Source organism: Paramormyrops kingsleyae, chromosome 22 (assembly GCF_048594095.1).
Source record: "Paramormyrops kingsleyae isolate MSU_618 chromosome 22, PKINGS_0.4, whole genome shotgun sequence".
Classification (NCBI taxonomy): domain Eukaryota; kingdom Metazoa; phylum Chordata; class Actinopteri; order Osteoglossiformes; family Mormyridae; genus Paramormyrops; species Paramormyrops kingsleyae.
This window is the reverse complement of record NC_132818.1, coordinates 6538730-6553916: the sequence shown is the minus strand read 5'-3', so window position 1 is coordinate 6553916 and position 15187 is coordinate 6538730. Positions and strand designations below refer to the sequence as shown.

Below are 15187 nucleotides of genomic sequence, written 5' to 3'. Positions count from 1 at the left end.
AGGCAGACACAGGCACGGGGGTAGGGCACAGTGCAGTGAGACTGGCACAGGCAGACAGCACAGTGATAAAGGCAAGGCAAAGCGCAAATGGACAGACACAGGAGCATGGGGGGGAACAGCACGGTGATAAAGGCACAGGCAAAGAGCAAAGAGACAGGCATGGGGGCATGGGGCAGTCAGATAGGCACAGGGAGACAGGGCAGTGAGACAGGCGTGGGAGCACAGCACAGTGATAATAGCACAGGCAAAGCACAAACACAGGAGCATGGGGCAGTGAGACAGGCGTGGGGGGAACAGCACAAGTGATAAAGGCACAGGCAAAGCGCAAAGAGACAGACACAGGGGCATGGGGCAGTGAGACAGGCGTGGGAGCACAGCACAGTGATAATAGCACAGGCAAAGCGCAAAGAGACAGACACAGGGGCATGGGGCAGTGAGACAGGCGTGGGAGCACAGCACAGTGATAATAGCACAGGCAAACACAGAGACAGACACAGGGGCATGGGGCAGTGACAGGGTCAGCCAGACAGTTCCATTCAGACACTGTCATTAGCCACACAGTCACTAGGTGCAATCTGGAACAGGTTCTATTCCCTGAGTACTTGTTTAAACAGCCAAGGTTACACCATACAGCACAGGCAGACAAAGTCAGACATGTCGATGCAGATAATATCAGAAAGACTTGCATAGCTTTCATAGAGTATCCCAGCATTTCACTTACCTGCCTGGTCTGCCGCAAAGGCCACGAACCCACAGCTCGATTTGATGTGGTTCCCCAGAGAGGCAACAGATCCTGCCCGAACGCCACCGATCCAGCCCTGGTCACGGAGGAGGGACATATGTGACAAGCGTCTGCAGCACGGAACTCTTTAGATCCTCCATCTCAAACCCAAGATCCCACCAGTTCCTCAGTAACTGCAACCCGAATTTTACAAAGCCTGCTGCATAGATAAATGGATGCATACACTTTTACTTTAAAACTGAAGACATTCCCATCCTTACCCAGTGACCCTGTACTGGATGAACACACCCTTAAATTAACACCACTACAGAAAAAACAGACAGTGTCTGTTCACTGCTGAACCCTGTCTTTTTCCAGTGGCTCTCGACCCAGCTTACGGTGTGTCAGACTGAACTGTACAGAAGCTGGTAAACACACAATTAAAAGGTATGTCTCTCACTGCAAGTCACAGTGACGGCAACTTCTGCAGGCCAAACTTCGACGATAACAAGACTGGGGGCATGGAGAGAGGACAAGGAAGGAAGCGGCTGTTTACGGGGCCATCCGAGTGAGGCCAGCACAGATATACACTGCAGAAATTGGGACACAACACCTCTGGCTGGGAAAGGAGACGAGATGAGAAGTGGGAGAGACTGAACACAGCTGATAGCTCCTGTTCCGCACACGTTTTCAGTTTTGCATATCCGCACAGAGAGAGTGCAGCAGAAGTGAGAAGTTTGATCAGGGACACAAACAGGAAGGAGGCCGGAAGGGTATGCACACAGGCATCTGGGGGTGTCACTGCAGATCAGCAGAAGTTTCAGACAGCATAGAGGGCTGGAACAAAGGGGGGGGGGGCTGGCACAAAGTAGGGGTGGGGGCACACCCCAGCCTCTCACAGCCGGGCAACGACTGGCATCTGCGCCGCTTCCCTGCCGGCGTGAGAAGCACGGGCCGCCTCCGCCCAAGCCGGTCGCCTGGAAGGATTAAGGACCCAGAGCGACCGCTGCCAGACACGCAAGGCTGCCCACGCACCCCCGCGATTTCGGGCTGCTCACCAAGAAAATGTGAAAAATAAAACTGGTTAAAAGAAGCAGGGAGGAAAAAAACTGAGCGAAGAGCCAGACTTTGGCCGCACGGATCCTTACATCTAGGGCAGATGGATGCGGGCGGGGGGGGGCGACGCTCGCGCAGCAGTGACACAGCAGCGTGTCAAACTGGACCAGTACAGGGCTGAAGCATTCATAAGCTGCCTGAACTGTAGTTTCTTTTGAGACACGCGGGGATGAATACTGGTGGCGTTTTAGTAACAAAGGGTGCCTTGCCTGGTCCCCTGGCGTGACAATCTCCTTATACCTATATATCCACAACATTACGCCAGATCTCCACCAGAATATAAATGGTATGAGAATAAAAAATAAATCGACTTGCCTCTAGAGTCGAGATTACAACGTAACTGGAACAGACCACGCTAACAGGAGGGAAGCAAGTATTCTCCATTAAGCAAATGCACACCTCGAAAATGAGTTTCAAGCCCAAATTTTGGGCGGCTCTAGTAATTGCAAAGTTTGTGAAAGAAAGAACACTACCGGGAGTGTCTCCCCGACATTGTGCCCGAGGCTCTTTTATCCTCTCCAGTCACCAATGACCTACATTTACAAAGTCTGTATTGCATTTATAATCATCTCCGCCACATTAAGGTTTATTGTCTGGCTGCTCTTCTGTACGACTGTAAACATGTTACCGAGGCGTGTGCCATGCAACGCGAAAATGTGACAGGCACAGCTTACACAACACGGAGAAGTATAGAGACTAGCGCACTGCTGCAAAAAAAGCAAATAAAAAAAACTTGTTCGGGCTGCATAAAGCAGTCAGCATCTTAAACGCCCCCTCGGTCGTGTCCAAATTTAGAAGCACAAATGAATTACCGAGGCATGTACAGGATCGGAGTCATTCAAACGGCCAGATCATGATACATGAATGCACAGCCCGCAGCAAAAAGCTGCGATCGTACTCAGCTTTGAGGAAGTTAAACTGCCACCGTGCAAACCCGGGCGCACCCCGAGACGCCCACCCCTACTGCATTATTACTCTTAAGCAGCTAGCCACATAACACCACTCACGTCTTTCTTTGGTATCTTCGGCGTGGTGTTTTTGAACTTTGATATCTTGAAACGATTCATCTTAGCTTTGTGGCTTGACTTTCTCTGCCTTCCGGATACCTCTGTCGTAATTCTCTCGTGCTGCAGACACACACATTCACCGCTGTCTTCAGCTGACAGCCCTGTCAATTGAGCGCGTTTCGTCGAGCGATGCTATCGGCGATCGACAAACGCGCTCGGCACGCGATGAGCCGCGTCTGGTCCAGTAAATCTCGGAAGATAGTTTTATGCCAAGGGTAACTTTAAATATCCATTGGGCTGAATGAACAAAAATAGTTCCGGAGTATTTTAACAGAACATCGAAAATGAATGTTGCTTTATGTCATAAACATGTGCGACCACTTTATGAAGTCCCATTTTTGTAATATACACAAAGATTAATAGTTTTAAATACTGTAACGTCCATATTAGCACCAGAGGTGGTTTTCGATCACCGGGTACTTGCATACACATAAAACAAGTAGCTTCAAGCGATTGCATCGATAGTCTGTCTTACGCAGGTCCGGCTGCCGGGACGCCTGCGCATGCGCGGTGCCCGCATTCCCAGGGTAATGATGGCGGCTTCAGCCACTCGTTGTGCGTTGCCCCGTTTATCGGCTGCCTTGGCCTCTGCGCAACGCCGGGGCTGCTCTGTGTTTGCTGTGACATCCAGATGCAGGGATGTCTTGAAACTAGAAGCTCAGTGTTGCCGGTACCGAGGCGGCGTGACATGCGGCGGATCTAGTGGCGTCCTGACATTGAGAGGCTTGTCTGGTAAGAGGAATCTCCGGCCAGCAGCGGCCTGACACTCAGTGTCAGCTTTACCGATATGCACGTGGCCTGGATGGTCAGATATTAGCGTGACAGTTCAATAAACTAGATGATCATATATTAGCGAAGCGCCCTGGGTACTGCGGGGTGCAGCGAGCTAACTAGCCGCGTATACGCCACTGCAACGCATTACGCATTGAAATTTGTAACTCTCTACTGTCTGTTTATTTTTCTTATCGGCTAACGGTGTATGAAACATCTGATCGTAAGCACTGATATGTATTGACAAGACCACGTCATTCCCCGATCCGAGGCCTCTGCGAGCGGATCCAATCAGGCGACTCGCTAGAAATTTCCATGTGCTCCTTGTTGACCTTGAGGGCGCTTTAAACTGCCTGGTCCGATTCGGCGTGGGAAGATAAGTCAGAGTTGAGTTTGTTCACTTATAATCTTTGCGCCAGTCAGTTTGACGGTGTGCTCGATCTGTTGTACCATTTCATTATGGAAAACTGGGCTACACATGGCGTCTACACAGTGTCGGAGTACTTGTCCGAGAATAACTTTGTAATTTCATCCACAGTAAAGTTTACATTTTGTGTAATCATATCAGCCTGTCCTATGGTTGAAGCTGCATTGATCGATGAAGGTCCAGTAAACACGAGTTTTTTTAAAGTGTGATTCTGTCACAAGCATGTGGGTGATGGACCTCTCTTAGCGCTGTGGTGTGGTGTTTGCGTGTGGCATTGCAGCAGTCCTTTATAATCCATGCCATAGATGCCTACCCACATGCCTTGCCTGCAGGTAAAGGGCTCCATGCCATCAACACGCACTGCTTCCACACCAGCGCCTCATACGCGAACAAGCAGGACTATTACCAGGTGCTGGGGGTGCCGCGCTCTGCCACACAGAAGGAGATCAAGAAAGCATACTACCAGGTGAGGGGCCTCCACAGTGTTTAATGCGCAGCCTATGGCAGCAACTGAACGCTAACTCAATCGTGGTAAGTGCACCATGTCAGCATTACCATGTCAGATATGAGCATGGCAGTTCAATAAGTGAGGTGATGACTTACTGGTTCTGCATAATGTTCCATGTGGCGTTTTTTTTTTTTTACCCTACAGCTGTTAGGATAGTCACCCCCCTCAAGGGTCCAGCAGCAGGACCCTCATAGGCCTGGACATGTGGATCTAATCCTTGTGTTTTTATGCCGTCTCCTTTCAAGATGGCCAAGAAGTACCACCCAGACACCAACAAAGAAGACCCCAAAGCCAAGGAGAAGTTTGCCCAGTTAGCGGAGGCCTATGAGGTGAGGTGGTGCTCAGGTTAAACTGCCATGGAGAAAAGTTGTGAGTGTGAGCCTTTGGTAACTCTGCAGAAAACAGTCTGTAAACGGGGCTGCATGCTGACTGGTGAAGACGACAGCGGCATTCCGGACTGCTGTGGAATGTTCCGGTCTCTTTGGCGTGGCGCAGGTGCTGAGCGACGAGGTGAAGAGGAAGCAGTACGACACGTACGGCTCAGCTGGCTTCGACCCGGGCCAGGCTGGCGCTGGCCAGCAGCAGTACTGGAGGGGAGGGGCTACCGTCGACCCGGAGGAGCTCTTCCGGAAGATCTTCGGGGAATTCTCTGCAGGTCGTGGATTCAGTGACTTCGGAGATTTCAACTCCATTTTCCACCAACAGCAAGAGGTTGGCAACTTGTCTTGCTCCCTTCTGAGGGAGTTTGATAACCACAGATGTGTTTCTGATACCGGGATATAGTAGCAGAGTGGCTGGCTATGGCTCAGCACGTTGGAGGCTAACCTTCAGCATTATTGCTGTCTTTAGATGACATCTGAGATCTGCGCAGTCTGTGTCGCAGTCTGTGTCGCAGTCTGTGTCGCAGTCTGTGTCGCAGTCTGTGTCGCAGTCTGTGTCGCAGTCTGTGTCCTGTGCAGGTATATGTGCATGCTGGATGTGTCTCTAGTCTGTTATCTTCTGCCCTCAGTACGTGATGGAGCTGACGTTCACACAGGCGGCTAAGGGTGTCAACAAGGAGATCACCATCAGCCTGGAGGACACCTGCCAGCGATGCGATGGGCGGGGCCACGAGCCCGGCACAAAGGCCCAGCGCTGCCAGCAGTGTAACGGGAGTGGCATGGTGAGCCACCCTGCACATTTCTTCTACACAGGGGTGTGCCGCTCTAGGTGATGTGGTTGATGTGTTTCTACTGATTACCTGCGAGAGGTGTGTGAATCATCGGGTTAGGGCCCATTACCAGAAGGTCGCCAGCTCAAATCTCAGCCGAGTGATGTCACCGTTAGGGCCCTTAAGTGATGTCACCGTTAGGGCCCTTAAGTGATGTCACCGTTAGGGCCCTTCAGCAAGGCCCTTAACCACCAATTGCTCCAGCGACTGGCTGATCTGCTCTCTACTTATACATGACTTTGGATAAAAGTATCCGTTAAATCAATAAAATGTCAACCTATTCAGATACGGTATGCAGATGATGCATAAACTGCGCGCGCAGTCCTACCGATTGCAATCTTGCTCAGTAGTATATTGCCCCCCGAAGCTTTGCATCTATATATAGGTGTCAATGTCACTTGCAGGAGACTGTGAACACGGGTCCCTTCGTGATGCGCTCGACGTGCCGGCGCTGCGGTGGGCGGGGCTCTGTGATCACCTCGCCCTGCATGGCGTGCCAAGGGACGGGCCAGACCAAGCAGAGGCGCACGGTCATGGTGCCGGTCCCCGCAGGTGAGCCTTCGCCGGTGGCCGTAGTTCGGATCACTCATGAACCCGTGGTCTCTCCTTCAAGTCCGTGATGAAGCGGTGCTTTGCCCTGTATCTCGCTGCAGGCGTGGAGGACGGACAGACGGTCCGGATGCCCGTAGGGAAGAAGGAGATCTTCATCACGTTCCGGGTCAGTTTTCTGTCATTTTCTAACACAGATTTGCCATCAAATGTCCAGATGATGTTTCTAGTCCAGTCGATCCAATGTATTATTTGAAAATTCTGACCATATTAGTAAATGTTGAAGCAGCTTGTTGAACTTGCTATTTCAGATAATAAGATGGCTAAGTACAGTTGAATTGGACCTTGCATTTTAGCGAAATGTGTGCCGAATGCTATTTTTTGTGGGCTGTATGCATTTGTCTCTTTGCATTTTACAGTGCTACACTGCAATGAGTATAAGCATTGGTTATTGCATATCTAAGCTATAATGCTTGCCAGCGGCCGTGCCGCGGATCACGATTGGCCGATTCTTGGCCTTGGTTTCACACACTTTGATTGGTTCCCTCCAGGTGCAGAAGAGCTCAGTGTTCAGACGGGATGGTGCGGACATCCACTCGGACGTCATGATCTCTGTGGCCCAAGCCATCCTGGGTGGCACTATAAGGGCACAGGGGCTCTACGAGACTGTCAACCTGGCGGTGAGCAGGTTCCCCCCCTCCCAAAACACCCCCCCCCCCCACCCCTGCATAGCGCCACTGAGACTGTTGATGGAGAATCTTCAGGCGTTGGGGGAGGAGATTCTGTAGCTCAGTTCACCACAGATGTTTTTGCAGAATTCTTCTGCTTGCTTAAAAATAATCCTGTGTAATAAGCAGGTATCACGTCAGTCACGCCTCCTTAATGGTGGGTTTAAAGGTAAGAAAGCACAGCGTGTCGATCCTCCCTCTGCTCCCACAGATCCCGGCTGGTGTCCAGTCCGACCAGCAGATCCGGCTCGCTGGGAAGGGGATCGCGCGAATCAACAGCTATGGTTATGGAGACCATTACATCCGCTTCAAGATCCGAGTCCCAAAGTAAGGAGCAGTCGGTCACGGGCCCGTCTGTTCAGGTTACTCAAATTCGTAGCTTTGTAACGCAATCGTACTGGATTGGAAGGTATTCGGTTGCTCAGTCATTTGCTTAAAGCGAGCGGTTTGTGACGTGAAAGTGCTCTCATGAAGAATTAAAGGGTGGGAGAGAATGATATTGGCGGTCAGGGAGAAATGACCGATCACCCGGAAATGCGATCAGAAACTGAGGTTTCGTGGGAGCTACCATGAGGTCAGAATAGCTGTGAAGAGCCTCCCCCCTTATTCAGGGCAGATCCGTGGAACGTGGCGATTTCGTAGTAAGATTTGTTCCTCTTCCTTTCGCTGTGTAGGACCCTGACAGACAGACAGAGGGCTCTGCTCATGAGCTATGCTGAGGAGGAGACGGACGTAGAAGGGACGGTCAATGGTGTGACCACCACTACTGCAGGTGGGCTGATGGAGCCATGCACACACACACACACACGCGCACACACACACGCACGCGCACACACACACACTCACACAAAGTGCAGGAACGCGGCCATTCCGCTAATGCAGTTTGCTCTCTTGTGCGGCCCTGCACTCTGGCTGATCGCATACTGGTTTGTGTCCAGGTGGGGGCAGAAGTGGTCAGCAATCTGAGGGAGGGCACAGCCAGCAAGAAGGGGGCTTCTTCTCCAAATTAAAGAAAATGTTTAGTTCCTGACAGCCATAACCCAGGTAGGGCCCGTCTGTGGCCTTCCTTTGTCACTGAAAGAAATAAAGGCACAGGTTTTTATTGTGCTACTGTGTGGCTGCTTCCTGGCTTGTTGCTGTCTGGTAGTCACATGACCACAGTAGGCGGGGCTTTTCTGAGAGCCATCATGGTATGGAGGCTCAATTCCTGCAGTACTTGGCAGTAGGGAAAACTGACACCTTAAGGGCTTCTCTTACAGGCCTGTTGTATTCTAGCTCTCTTATCCAATTTTTATTTCTTACAACTTCAGTGGCAACACTAAGTCCTCCTGTGTGCGATTGGTCGTGGTTAAAGGGACTTAGTGGACTGATGGGGGTTGTTTCGTCCCTCCAGGCAAAAGATCCACTGGAAATTAACTGCAGCCCTCCAGAACCACCTCTGGACTCCCACCAGCTCCAGGTCCTGCACACTGAAATCCTTTTTCTCTGCAGTAAGAGATTTCCCTGCTCTTCTCTGTTTGTGCTCGTCTATTTCAGTGGGTGTGAGCTGACAGCTTCTCTCTCCTTGGGAATGAGGCACTTTCAGTGCTCTGAGCAGGAAGCATCTTTGGCTTTCATAATGACGAAGCACTTTCGGCTTCTCACACTGCTTCCATTACACTTCACACAAAAGCCAAACCTGAGGTCCCAGTTTCTCAGTGCTCATCCATGGTCACATGACATAGACGCACTCAGTCACCTCCCAGGACTTGATTCCAGCTGCTCTTTAAACAATATTGATCGAATTGATCCAATTCATCCCGAAGAACTATTGTTTCCCTGGTATCATGCTGTAAATAGGATTAACTGTTTATCTGAACATGTACTGATGTCAATTAAAAAAACTGGTATAAATGAGAAGATGCAGCTCATTTCTCTGTACCTATGACCAATGTGTGTGTGTGTGTGGGGGGGGGGGGTCGGGGGGATGCCTTTAAACAAGTTTCACATTCTCGCTTCTGCATCCATCTGTCAGTCCGTCCATCTATCCTCTCATTACCATGCGGCTTGTCCAATAGTCACAGGAAAAACACAAGAAACAACCAAGGAAAATGCTTTTCTTTTATTGGCAGCACAATGGACCTTTTCTGTTTTTGATAAACTACTTCTCCACAGGAAGAAGCTACCCTGTTACTGAATGAAGAGCTCCTGCTCTTCTCGGCACAGGCAAACCTAACTCCTTAACGTATGCATTCAGATCCCTGCCAGTGGGGACAATCAGTCACAAGGAGACACTGACAGCTTACCTGACCTCTGCAGTAACACTGCTATTCATGAAAAACACATTAATATTACATACTGCTTAGATTAACAGTATTTGAAAGCCAGATTTTTATATGGTAATCTCTATGTGCTGTATGTGTGCTATATACTCACATTGCCCATTCCTCAGTTACTGCTCCCATAGCCCATCCTATGCATGCTGAGTGTGCTATATACTCCCATCCTACATTGCCCATTTCACACAATAACTGCTCCCATAGCCCATCCTATGCATGCTGAGTGTGCTATATACTCCCATCCTACATTGCCCATCTCACACAATAACTGGTCCCATAGCCCCATAGAACCTTAGCTTCTAAGTAACTGCTCCCATAGAGCCATATGAACACCAGCTGCATGTGCAGCTTCCGAATGACTTGTAAGGTCAGCTGATTCTTTGGCTATTAATCATCCTGGGGGGCCATCTTGCCCATTCCTGTCTGGGGACCAGTAAAACAGGTTCCACAGCCTCCAGTCTTCCATCTCCCCTCCTAGTGCCAGATCCGGTCGTGCAGGAAGACCAGGATGGGAGGCAGCCTCTGTCCACAGAAACTCTTTTTAGCCCTTCAAGGTGAACAGATTGGATGTTCCAGAGATCATGTGACTGTCATGGACCAGTCAGCACTGACATACTCAAGTCTCCCCTCACATGAGACAATGGAGACAAAACAAGATGACCATAGGACATAAACGATATACCATTCATTAGTTGCGAGTATCATCTCTATTCCATTTTTATTGTACATTCCAAAAATAAATTAAAAGTTAAACTTCACAGAAAGCTCTTGCATATGAAACAGAACAATTTTCAAAAAAGTGCAACATGACAAACCGTTTAATCACAAGACTGAACAGGCAGATGTCCGGAGCTTACGCACGCTGAGGAGGTCAGCGCCGTATTGAATACAAATGACAGCCTAAAGGAATCCCCACCCAACATCAGAAAGATCCTTTTGCATTAGTGACATCTACCATTAATACTGCAAAGAACTTATAACACTCGTCAAAATTCAGGCTAGATCATTTCAATAAATAGATCACACTGCAGACTCAACAACTGAATTCAATGAATTTTGCAACCACTTGGCCTGAGGGCTTTGAAACGGAACGTTTGTAGGTCCAGTGTGTATCACTGCTCAGTACTCATACTGACACTAGTGAACCAAATGCACTCCTGCTATTTAACAGCTTCCATTTGACCTAATGAAAAGTTCCTGGTAGTAATCCTATTTGATCCCAAGGCATCCTAATATCGGTCTAACACACCAAATGCTAGTTTCAAAAGCATGTGAGCTGTGGTATTATCTGCTGGTCCATGGTAAAGGTCTCTACATCATACCTTTGCATTTTTTTCCTGGTAAAAGCAGCGCAGTGTAGTTATGTGCATGCATTGCACTGTCTGCAAGAATGAGCGTCTCAGCACTGGCGCAGCGCTGCAGCTAAGACTGTTCTGGCTTCCCAAGCTAGCAGGGAACCCTAAAGGCTGTCATCTCAGGATCATTTTATTGCACACGCGTTATTAGAAAGTTCAAGCTAATGAGAAAAAGGGATTTAGAAAAAAAACAGACAAGATGAAAAACAGAACACTAATGGACAGATCCTCCAAATGAGTATGCTTCATTTTGGGAATTTGAGTAAAACAGCTTAAAAATAAGTGTGTAATAGTACACAGTTCAAAATTTCAATCACAGCAATCTACGCATTCTTAATGGTGCCATATGAACTTGGCAAAGGATTATTCGTTTGTAAGGTACTGAGGATCTAAACTGGGATAAAACAGCAAAAAAAACAACACTGCGGACAGACTAAAAACAAGGATGGAGACACAAAGAACAAGAACATGCAGACAATGCATGTCGTTGGTGGATTCATGTCCAAGCAGCTACAAGGCCCCCAGTCTCAGCTTCCCCATCCACCTTCTGAATGTTCTACCGGCTGTTATTTGGCCACGCCCAATCACATGAAGTACCAGGCGACCAATCCGGCGACGACGGCCACCCAGGTAGCCAGCATGACCTGGCCGGTGGGGTGTCTTAGCAGCGCCTTGCCCATCTGACAGGCGTAGCTCGTACCTCCACAGGCTGCTACATGTGGAGAAGGAGAACAGGTGAGCGCAGAGGAAACTCCCCCATGACAGAAAAGGCCTCTGTTTTTATTCAGATTCAATCCAAGACGAAACTGCACCCAACACAAGCTCCCCTGCATACAGACAGTCCCCAGGCTACGGACGAGAGTCGTTTTCCAAGTTTGTCTTTAAGTCGAACTTCAGATTACGCTTCTTACTTAGCATCAGTTAATTTAATGTTTGTCTTACAGTATTTATTTTATCTTTCTAAGCATATAAAACACTTAGGATGCACTGACATGAGCCTACTGCAGTGTGTCTTTAAGATGCATAAATGAGGCCGACTCGTGCATTGTGTTTAATGGACATTTTTTCATAGAATCGGCTTAATGGCAAGTCCGTTCACACGTGCGAGTTGTCCGTAGGTGTAGTAATGCTGATGTAGCATGTGTCTGTCATCCCTAAGTTACACAATTTTGCATCCTTACCCATTTTTGCTGCATAGTAGGGGCACTTGCTAATGTCTCCTTGCATGTCGCCATGGGCAGGGATGGCCTCATCAGCAGAATCGTCTGGAAGAGTTTTCCGCACCTCCTCTAGCTCTGCAAACACCTGGACGAAACACACGAGAACTGAATACAGCTTACCTTAGCACGCACGCAGTGTAATGAGACTTGGCTGTCATATGACATGTTATCTTGAGGTCTTCGCTTCCTCCAGGATGCTGACATTTACACCAGTTTGGATTCACGATATCTGACGTCATAACAACACCGAGGCAGTGACCTAAATGCTATCATCCTCCCTGAAGCCACCAAGAGGAACCAGCCGTGGAAACAGTCAAAGAGGTGCAAATTTAATTTTTGCCGCTGTGTAAATCCAGGAGATAATATCTGCCTTCTTGGCAATGAAATCCACAAGCGTGAGCCGTCATGGAGCTTAAATCACCCATCAGAATGACGCATGGATCCTGTGCATCAGTAACCAAAATAGGAACAGCAGTGGAGCATCTCACCTCCAAGTTGAACTGGAAGGCCCGGTTGGCCTCAGCCACCACCCTCTCCTTGGTGGCCGTGTCCAGGTCCAGCTCGTTCATGCGGCTACGGTACAGCTGCTTGAAGGTCTTGGCGTTGTGGATGGCGTCGAACAGGTAGAAGTTGAGCCCCTCCCCCGTGGGGGGGAGTTTGAGCGCCCGCTGGGCCACCTTGCGCAGGACCTGACCGCCAGACAGGTCGCCCATGTAGCGCGTGTAGGCATGGGCCACCAGCAGCTCCGGTTCGGAGGCGCCCACCTCGTGGATGCGCGCCACATAGCGCTCCGTAGCCGGCGAGCAGCTTATGCTGCGCTCCCAGTCTTCCCCATAAAAATACTGGAGGTCACGGCCCAGTGACTGGTGCCGGTGCAGCTCAGCAGGGAAGTAGAGCGGGGCAAACTGGGGATGGTCTTTATTCCGCTCTATCTCCTCCTCCATGGCCGTATAGGTGTAGTACAGCGCCACAGCCCCCAGCTGGCAGAGACAAGCAGGTGCGTGCAGAGAAGCATTAAAGGCTGGTGATTATTTCTCATGCAGACCTATGGCGATTATATCGTGATGTGATATCGTGTAGCCTACATAACACCTACTACCAGCTTACTAGACCGGGGGGGGCGGTTCTCCTGACCAACCCTCTGGATCACGTGCCTTTCAATAACAAAGTCAGTGAAGCTGAAGAACCACACTGTACCACAGACAGAATACATTTCCTGATCCTAAGCTCACCAATTCGGAACATGAACAGACACATAGTCGAATCTTTGCAAACAGTTTTCAGGGTGAACCTGGTTGAAACCGATACCCCGCACTGACCTTAAAGATCTCCCTGCGGATTCGCCCCCGGAGGAAGTCCTTCACAAACGGAGCGTTCTCCGCCTTGTCATGGGACTCCTTGGTCCCCGCCGCCAACATCTCCGACAGGTCCTCGGGGCTACGGTAGGAGCTTTGTTAAAGCGCACGCTGCACATCCCCACCCAAATAATCCACATAAACAGACCGCGGCACATTATGAATGTCATTACCTGAGAACATCATCCACCTCTCTCTCCTCGTACAGCGCCCCATTGCTCACTACTGAGTCCTTCCCAGACTGCTCTATGTTTTCCCCAGGCATCATTCTGTCTGGATCCACTGTCACCAGCGTCTATGAATTCACCTGTAACAATAATCAGTTCTCAGGCAGGGACTCTTTCCTCGTTTATTACCTCATGCAGCACAGGTTTCGCTCAATACACCCGCTTCAGTTTATAAAACTGCAAAAGATCAAAAGCTATGATACAGACAAACTATCAACAAGTGTAACTCCCTTCTTTTGAAAAGCCTGCTCTGCATCTTGCCAAATAATTTCAGTTCCACAATTGCAATTGTCATTTATCTGGTTGAAGATATGTTGTTTTTTTTTTCTCAAATGTAGACTTCCTTTAATGCAACACAATTTTTTACACAATGACGACAGATCCATCGCTGTTGCTGTTATTAATCGGGAGCGCTGTCAGATTGAAACAGGGCGGTAAAGGGGGCTGAAATTGACAAATTTGTTTTCTTTAAGTCTTACTAAAGTTAAATGTGATTTGCTTTACTGCCAGAAGAAAATGAATTAGTTGACTTCATATCATCCACAAAACGATGCCTACAACTCTAACTGGAAACTAACACCAAGCCGAGCATGTGTGCAGTCATACTGAGGGCTGTGTGAGGGTTTGTTGGTGTTATTGTTTATAGCCTGTGCCAGTTCTTCTCTCGGTAAATCTGCTGGCACCGAGCCGCAGTCCAAAGGGCATAACGTACGTGACTATTCCAGGCACTGATAGAGATCTGGCAGTGACAACAACGCGCGCACTCATTCACTGGGAGAGTAACAGTGAACCACAACAAAGCCAAAGCAGCTTCATGTCAATCGGGCTGTTCGGGCGCCGTCATTCCGGTGCTTGCACTTCTGTCCTGTCGCCTTTGCTGCGTTAAAATCTATCTAAAGTGAATCAGTGTATATCTGAACTAAACAAAATTGCTACAACATACTATTCTACAGAATATTATATACGTTCATTTTTATTTAAAAGCATTCGGCAGAGAGCCATCTTCTGCTTCATCGTGTCGTCGGCCTGCAGGTAATCCCTACTCACCGTACTGCGCATCTGTAGCAAAGCAGGTATCTTGACAGTGGAACAACTACAATCGGACACTTTTAATTTAAATGTATTGCCTAAATTTAAACGACTTGGATGTAAAGTACAACCAGCGACCCAGACCAGTAAAAACAAACTTGCATTCTAATGTAACGGTCATGAACAGTTCGCTGCTACATCGCAGCCTGTGAATGTTTACCCTCCTTTAGCTAAGGGCCTCGTAACGGAGCTAACTCATAGCCCCAGAAGTAGCCTCACAATCAGCAATAACAGAGAAATTCGAGATGAGGAGAACTGCAGTTATCTCGAAGCATTTATTTATCTTGCGGATTCCCAGAAATAAATTCATTCCGGTTGCTGCTAATAATCAAAACAAAGTAATGTTATTTTATTCGTAACAAAGATCTCCCGACCTTGTAGAATAAATTGCGTCGTCCGGCAGACCGCGATTCTTCCTGGGAACCGTCCGCACCAAAACAGGAAGTGCTGGCTCGCGGCTACGGGCGAGCGCGCGCCCACGTGCTCCTCCTCTCATGAGATGAGACGTGTTCGGTGGGAATGTCAC

General features: G+C 48.9%; 3 protein-coding genes across 5 annotated transcripts in view; 1 reads left to right on the top strand and 2 right to left on the bottom strand.

The window, feature by feature from the left end:
- The window catches only part of LOC111843232 (mitochondrial import inner membrane translocase subunit TIM16-like), an 80301-nt gene extending 77255 nt beyond the window's left edge, over positions 1 to 3046 (bottom strand). The window contains exons 1-2 of one of the 2 annotated variants that reach the window (XM_072705119.1): positions 2845 to 3046; positions 722 to 818 (exon numbers count right to left, since the gene is read on the bottom strand). In XM_072705119.1, the coding sequence (XP_072561220.1) occupies positions 722 to 818; positions 2845 to 2904 (157 nt within the window). In that variant the 5' untranslated portion in view covers positions 2905 to 3046. The remainder of the gene's footprint in view (positions 1 to 721; positions 819 to 2844) is intronic. The other variant, XM_072705121.1, reaches the window with a different exon arrangement.
- Positions 3047 to 3375: 329 nt separating this feature from the next.
- dnaja3a (DnaJ heat shock protein family (Hsp40) member A3a) lies at positions 3376 to 8996 on the top strand. 2 transcript variants are annotated; one of them, XM_023810688.2, is made up of 12 exons: positions 3376 to 3636; positions 4435 to 4568; positions 4856 to 4939; positions 5106 to 5321; positions 5620 to 5772; positions 6225 to 6372; positions 6474 to 6538; positions 6921 to 7049; positions 7309 to 7424; positions 7772 to 7869; positions 8036 to 8141; positions 8491 to 8996. In XM_023810688.2, exons 1-11 carry the CDS (start codon positions 3408 to 3410, stop codon positions 8125 to 8127), a joined length of 1464 nt encoding a protein of 487 aa, XP_023666456.2. In that variant the 5' UTR covers positions 3376 to 3407; the 3' UTR covers positions 8128 to 8141; positions 8491 to 8996. The 2 variants fall into 2 exon arrangements, with proteins under 2 accessions (XP_023666456.2, XP_023666457.2); XM_023810689.2 differs by lacking the exon at positions 8036 to 8141 and having other exon boundaries at positions 3377 to 3636.
- A 1107-nt stretch (positions 8997 to 10103) lies between these two features.
- Positions 10104 to 15161, bottom strand: hmox2b (heme oxygenase 2b). The gene is made up of 6 exons (XM_023810712.2): positions 15036 to 15161; positions 13519 to 13652; positions 13310 to 13427; positions 12479 to 12970; positions 11952 to 12075; positions 10104 to 11482 (listed from the first exon to the last, which is right to left on the bottom strand). Exons 2-6 carry the CDS (start codon positions 13611 to 13613, stop codon positions 11355 to 11357), a joined length of 957 nt encoding a protein of 318 aa, XP_023666480.2. The 5' UTR covers positions 13614 to 13652; positions 15036 to 15161; the 3' UTR covers positions 10104 to 11354.
- Between the last annotated feature and the right edge of the window lie 26 nt (positions 15162 to 15187).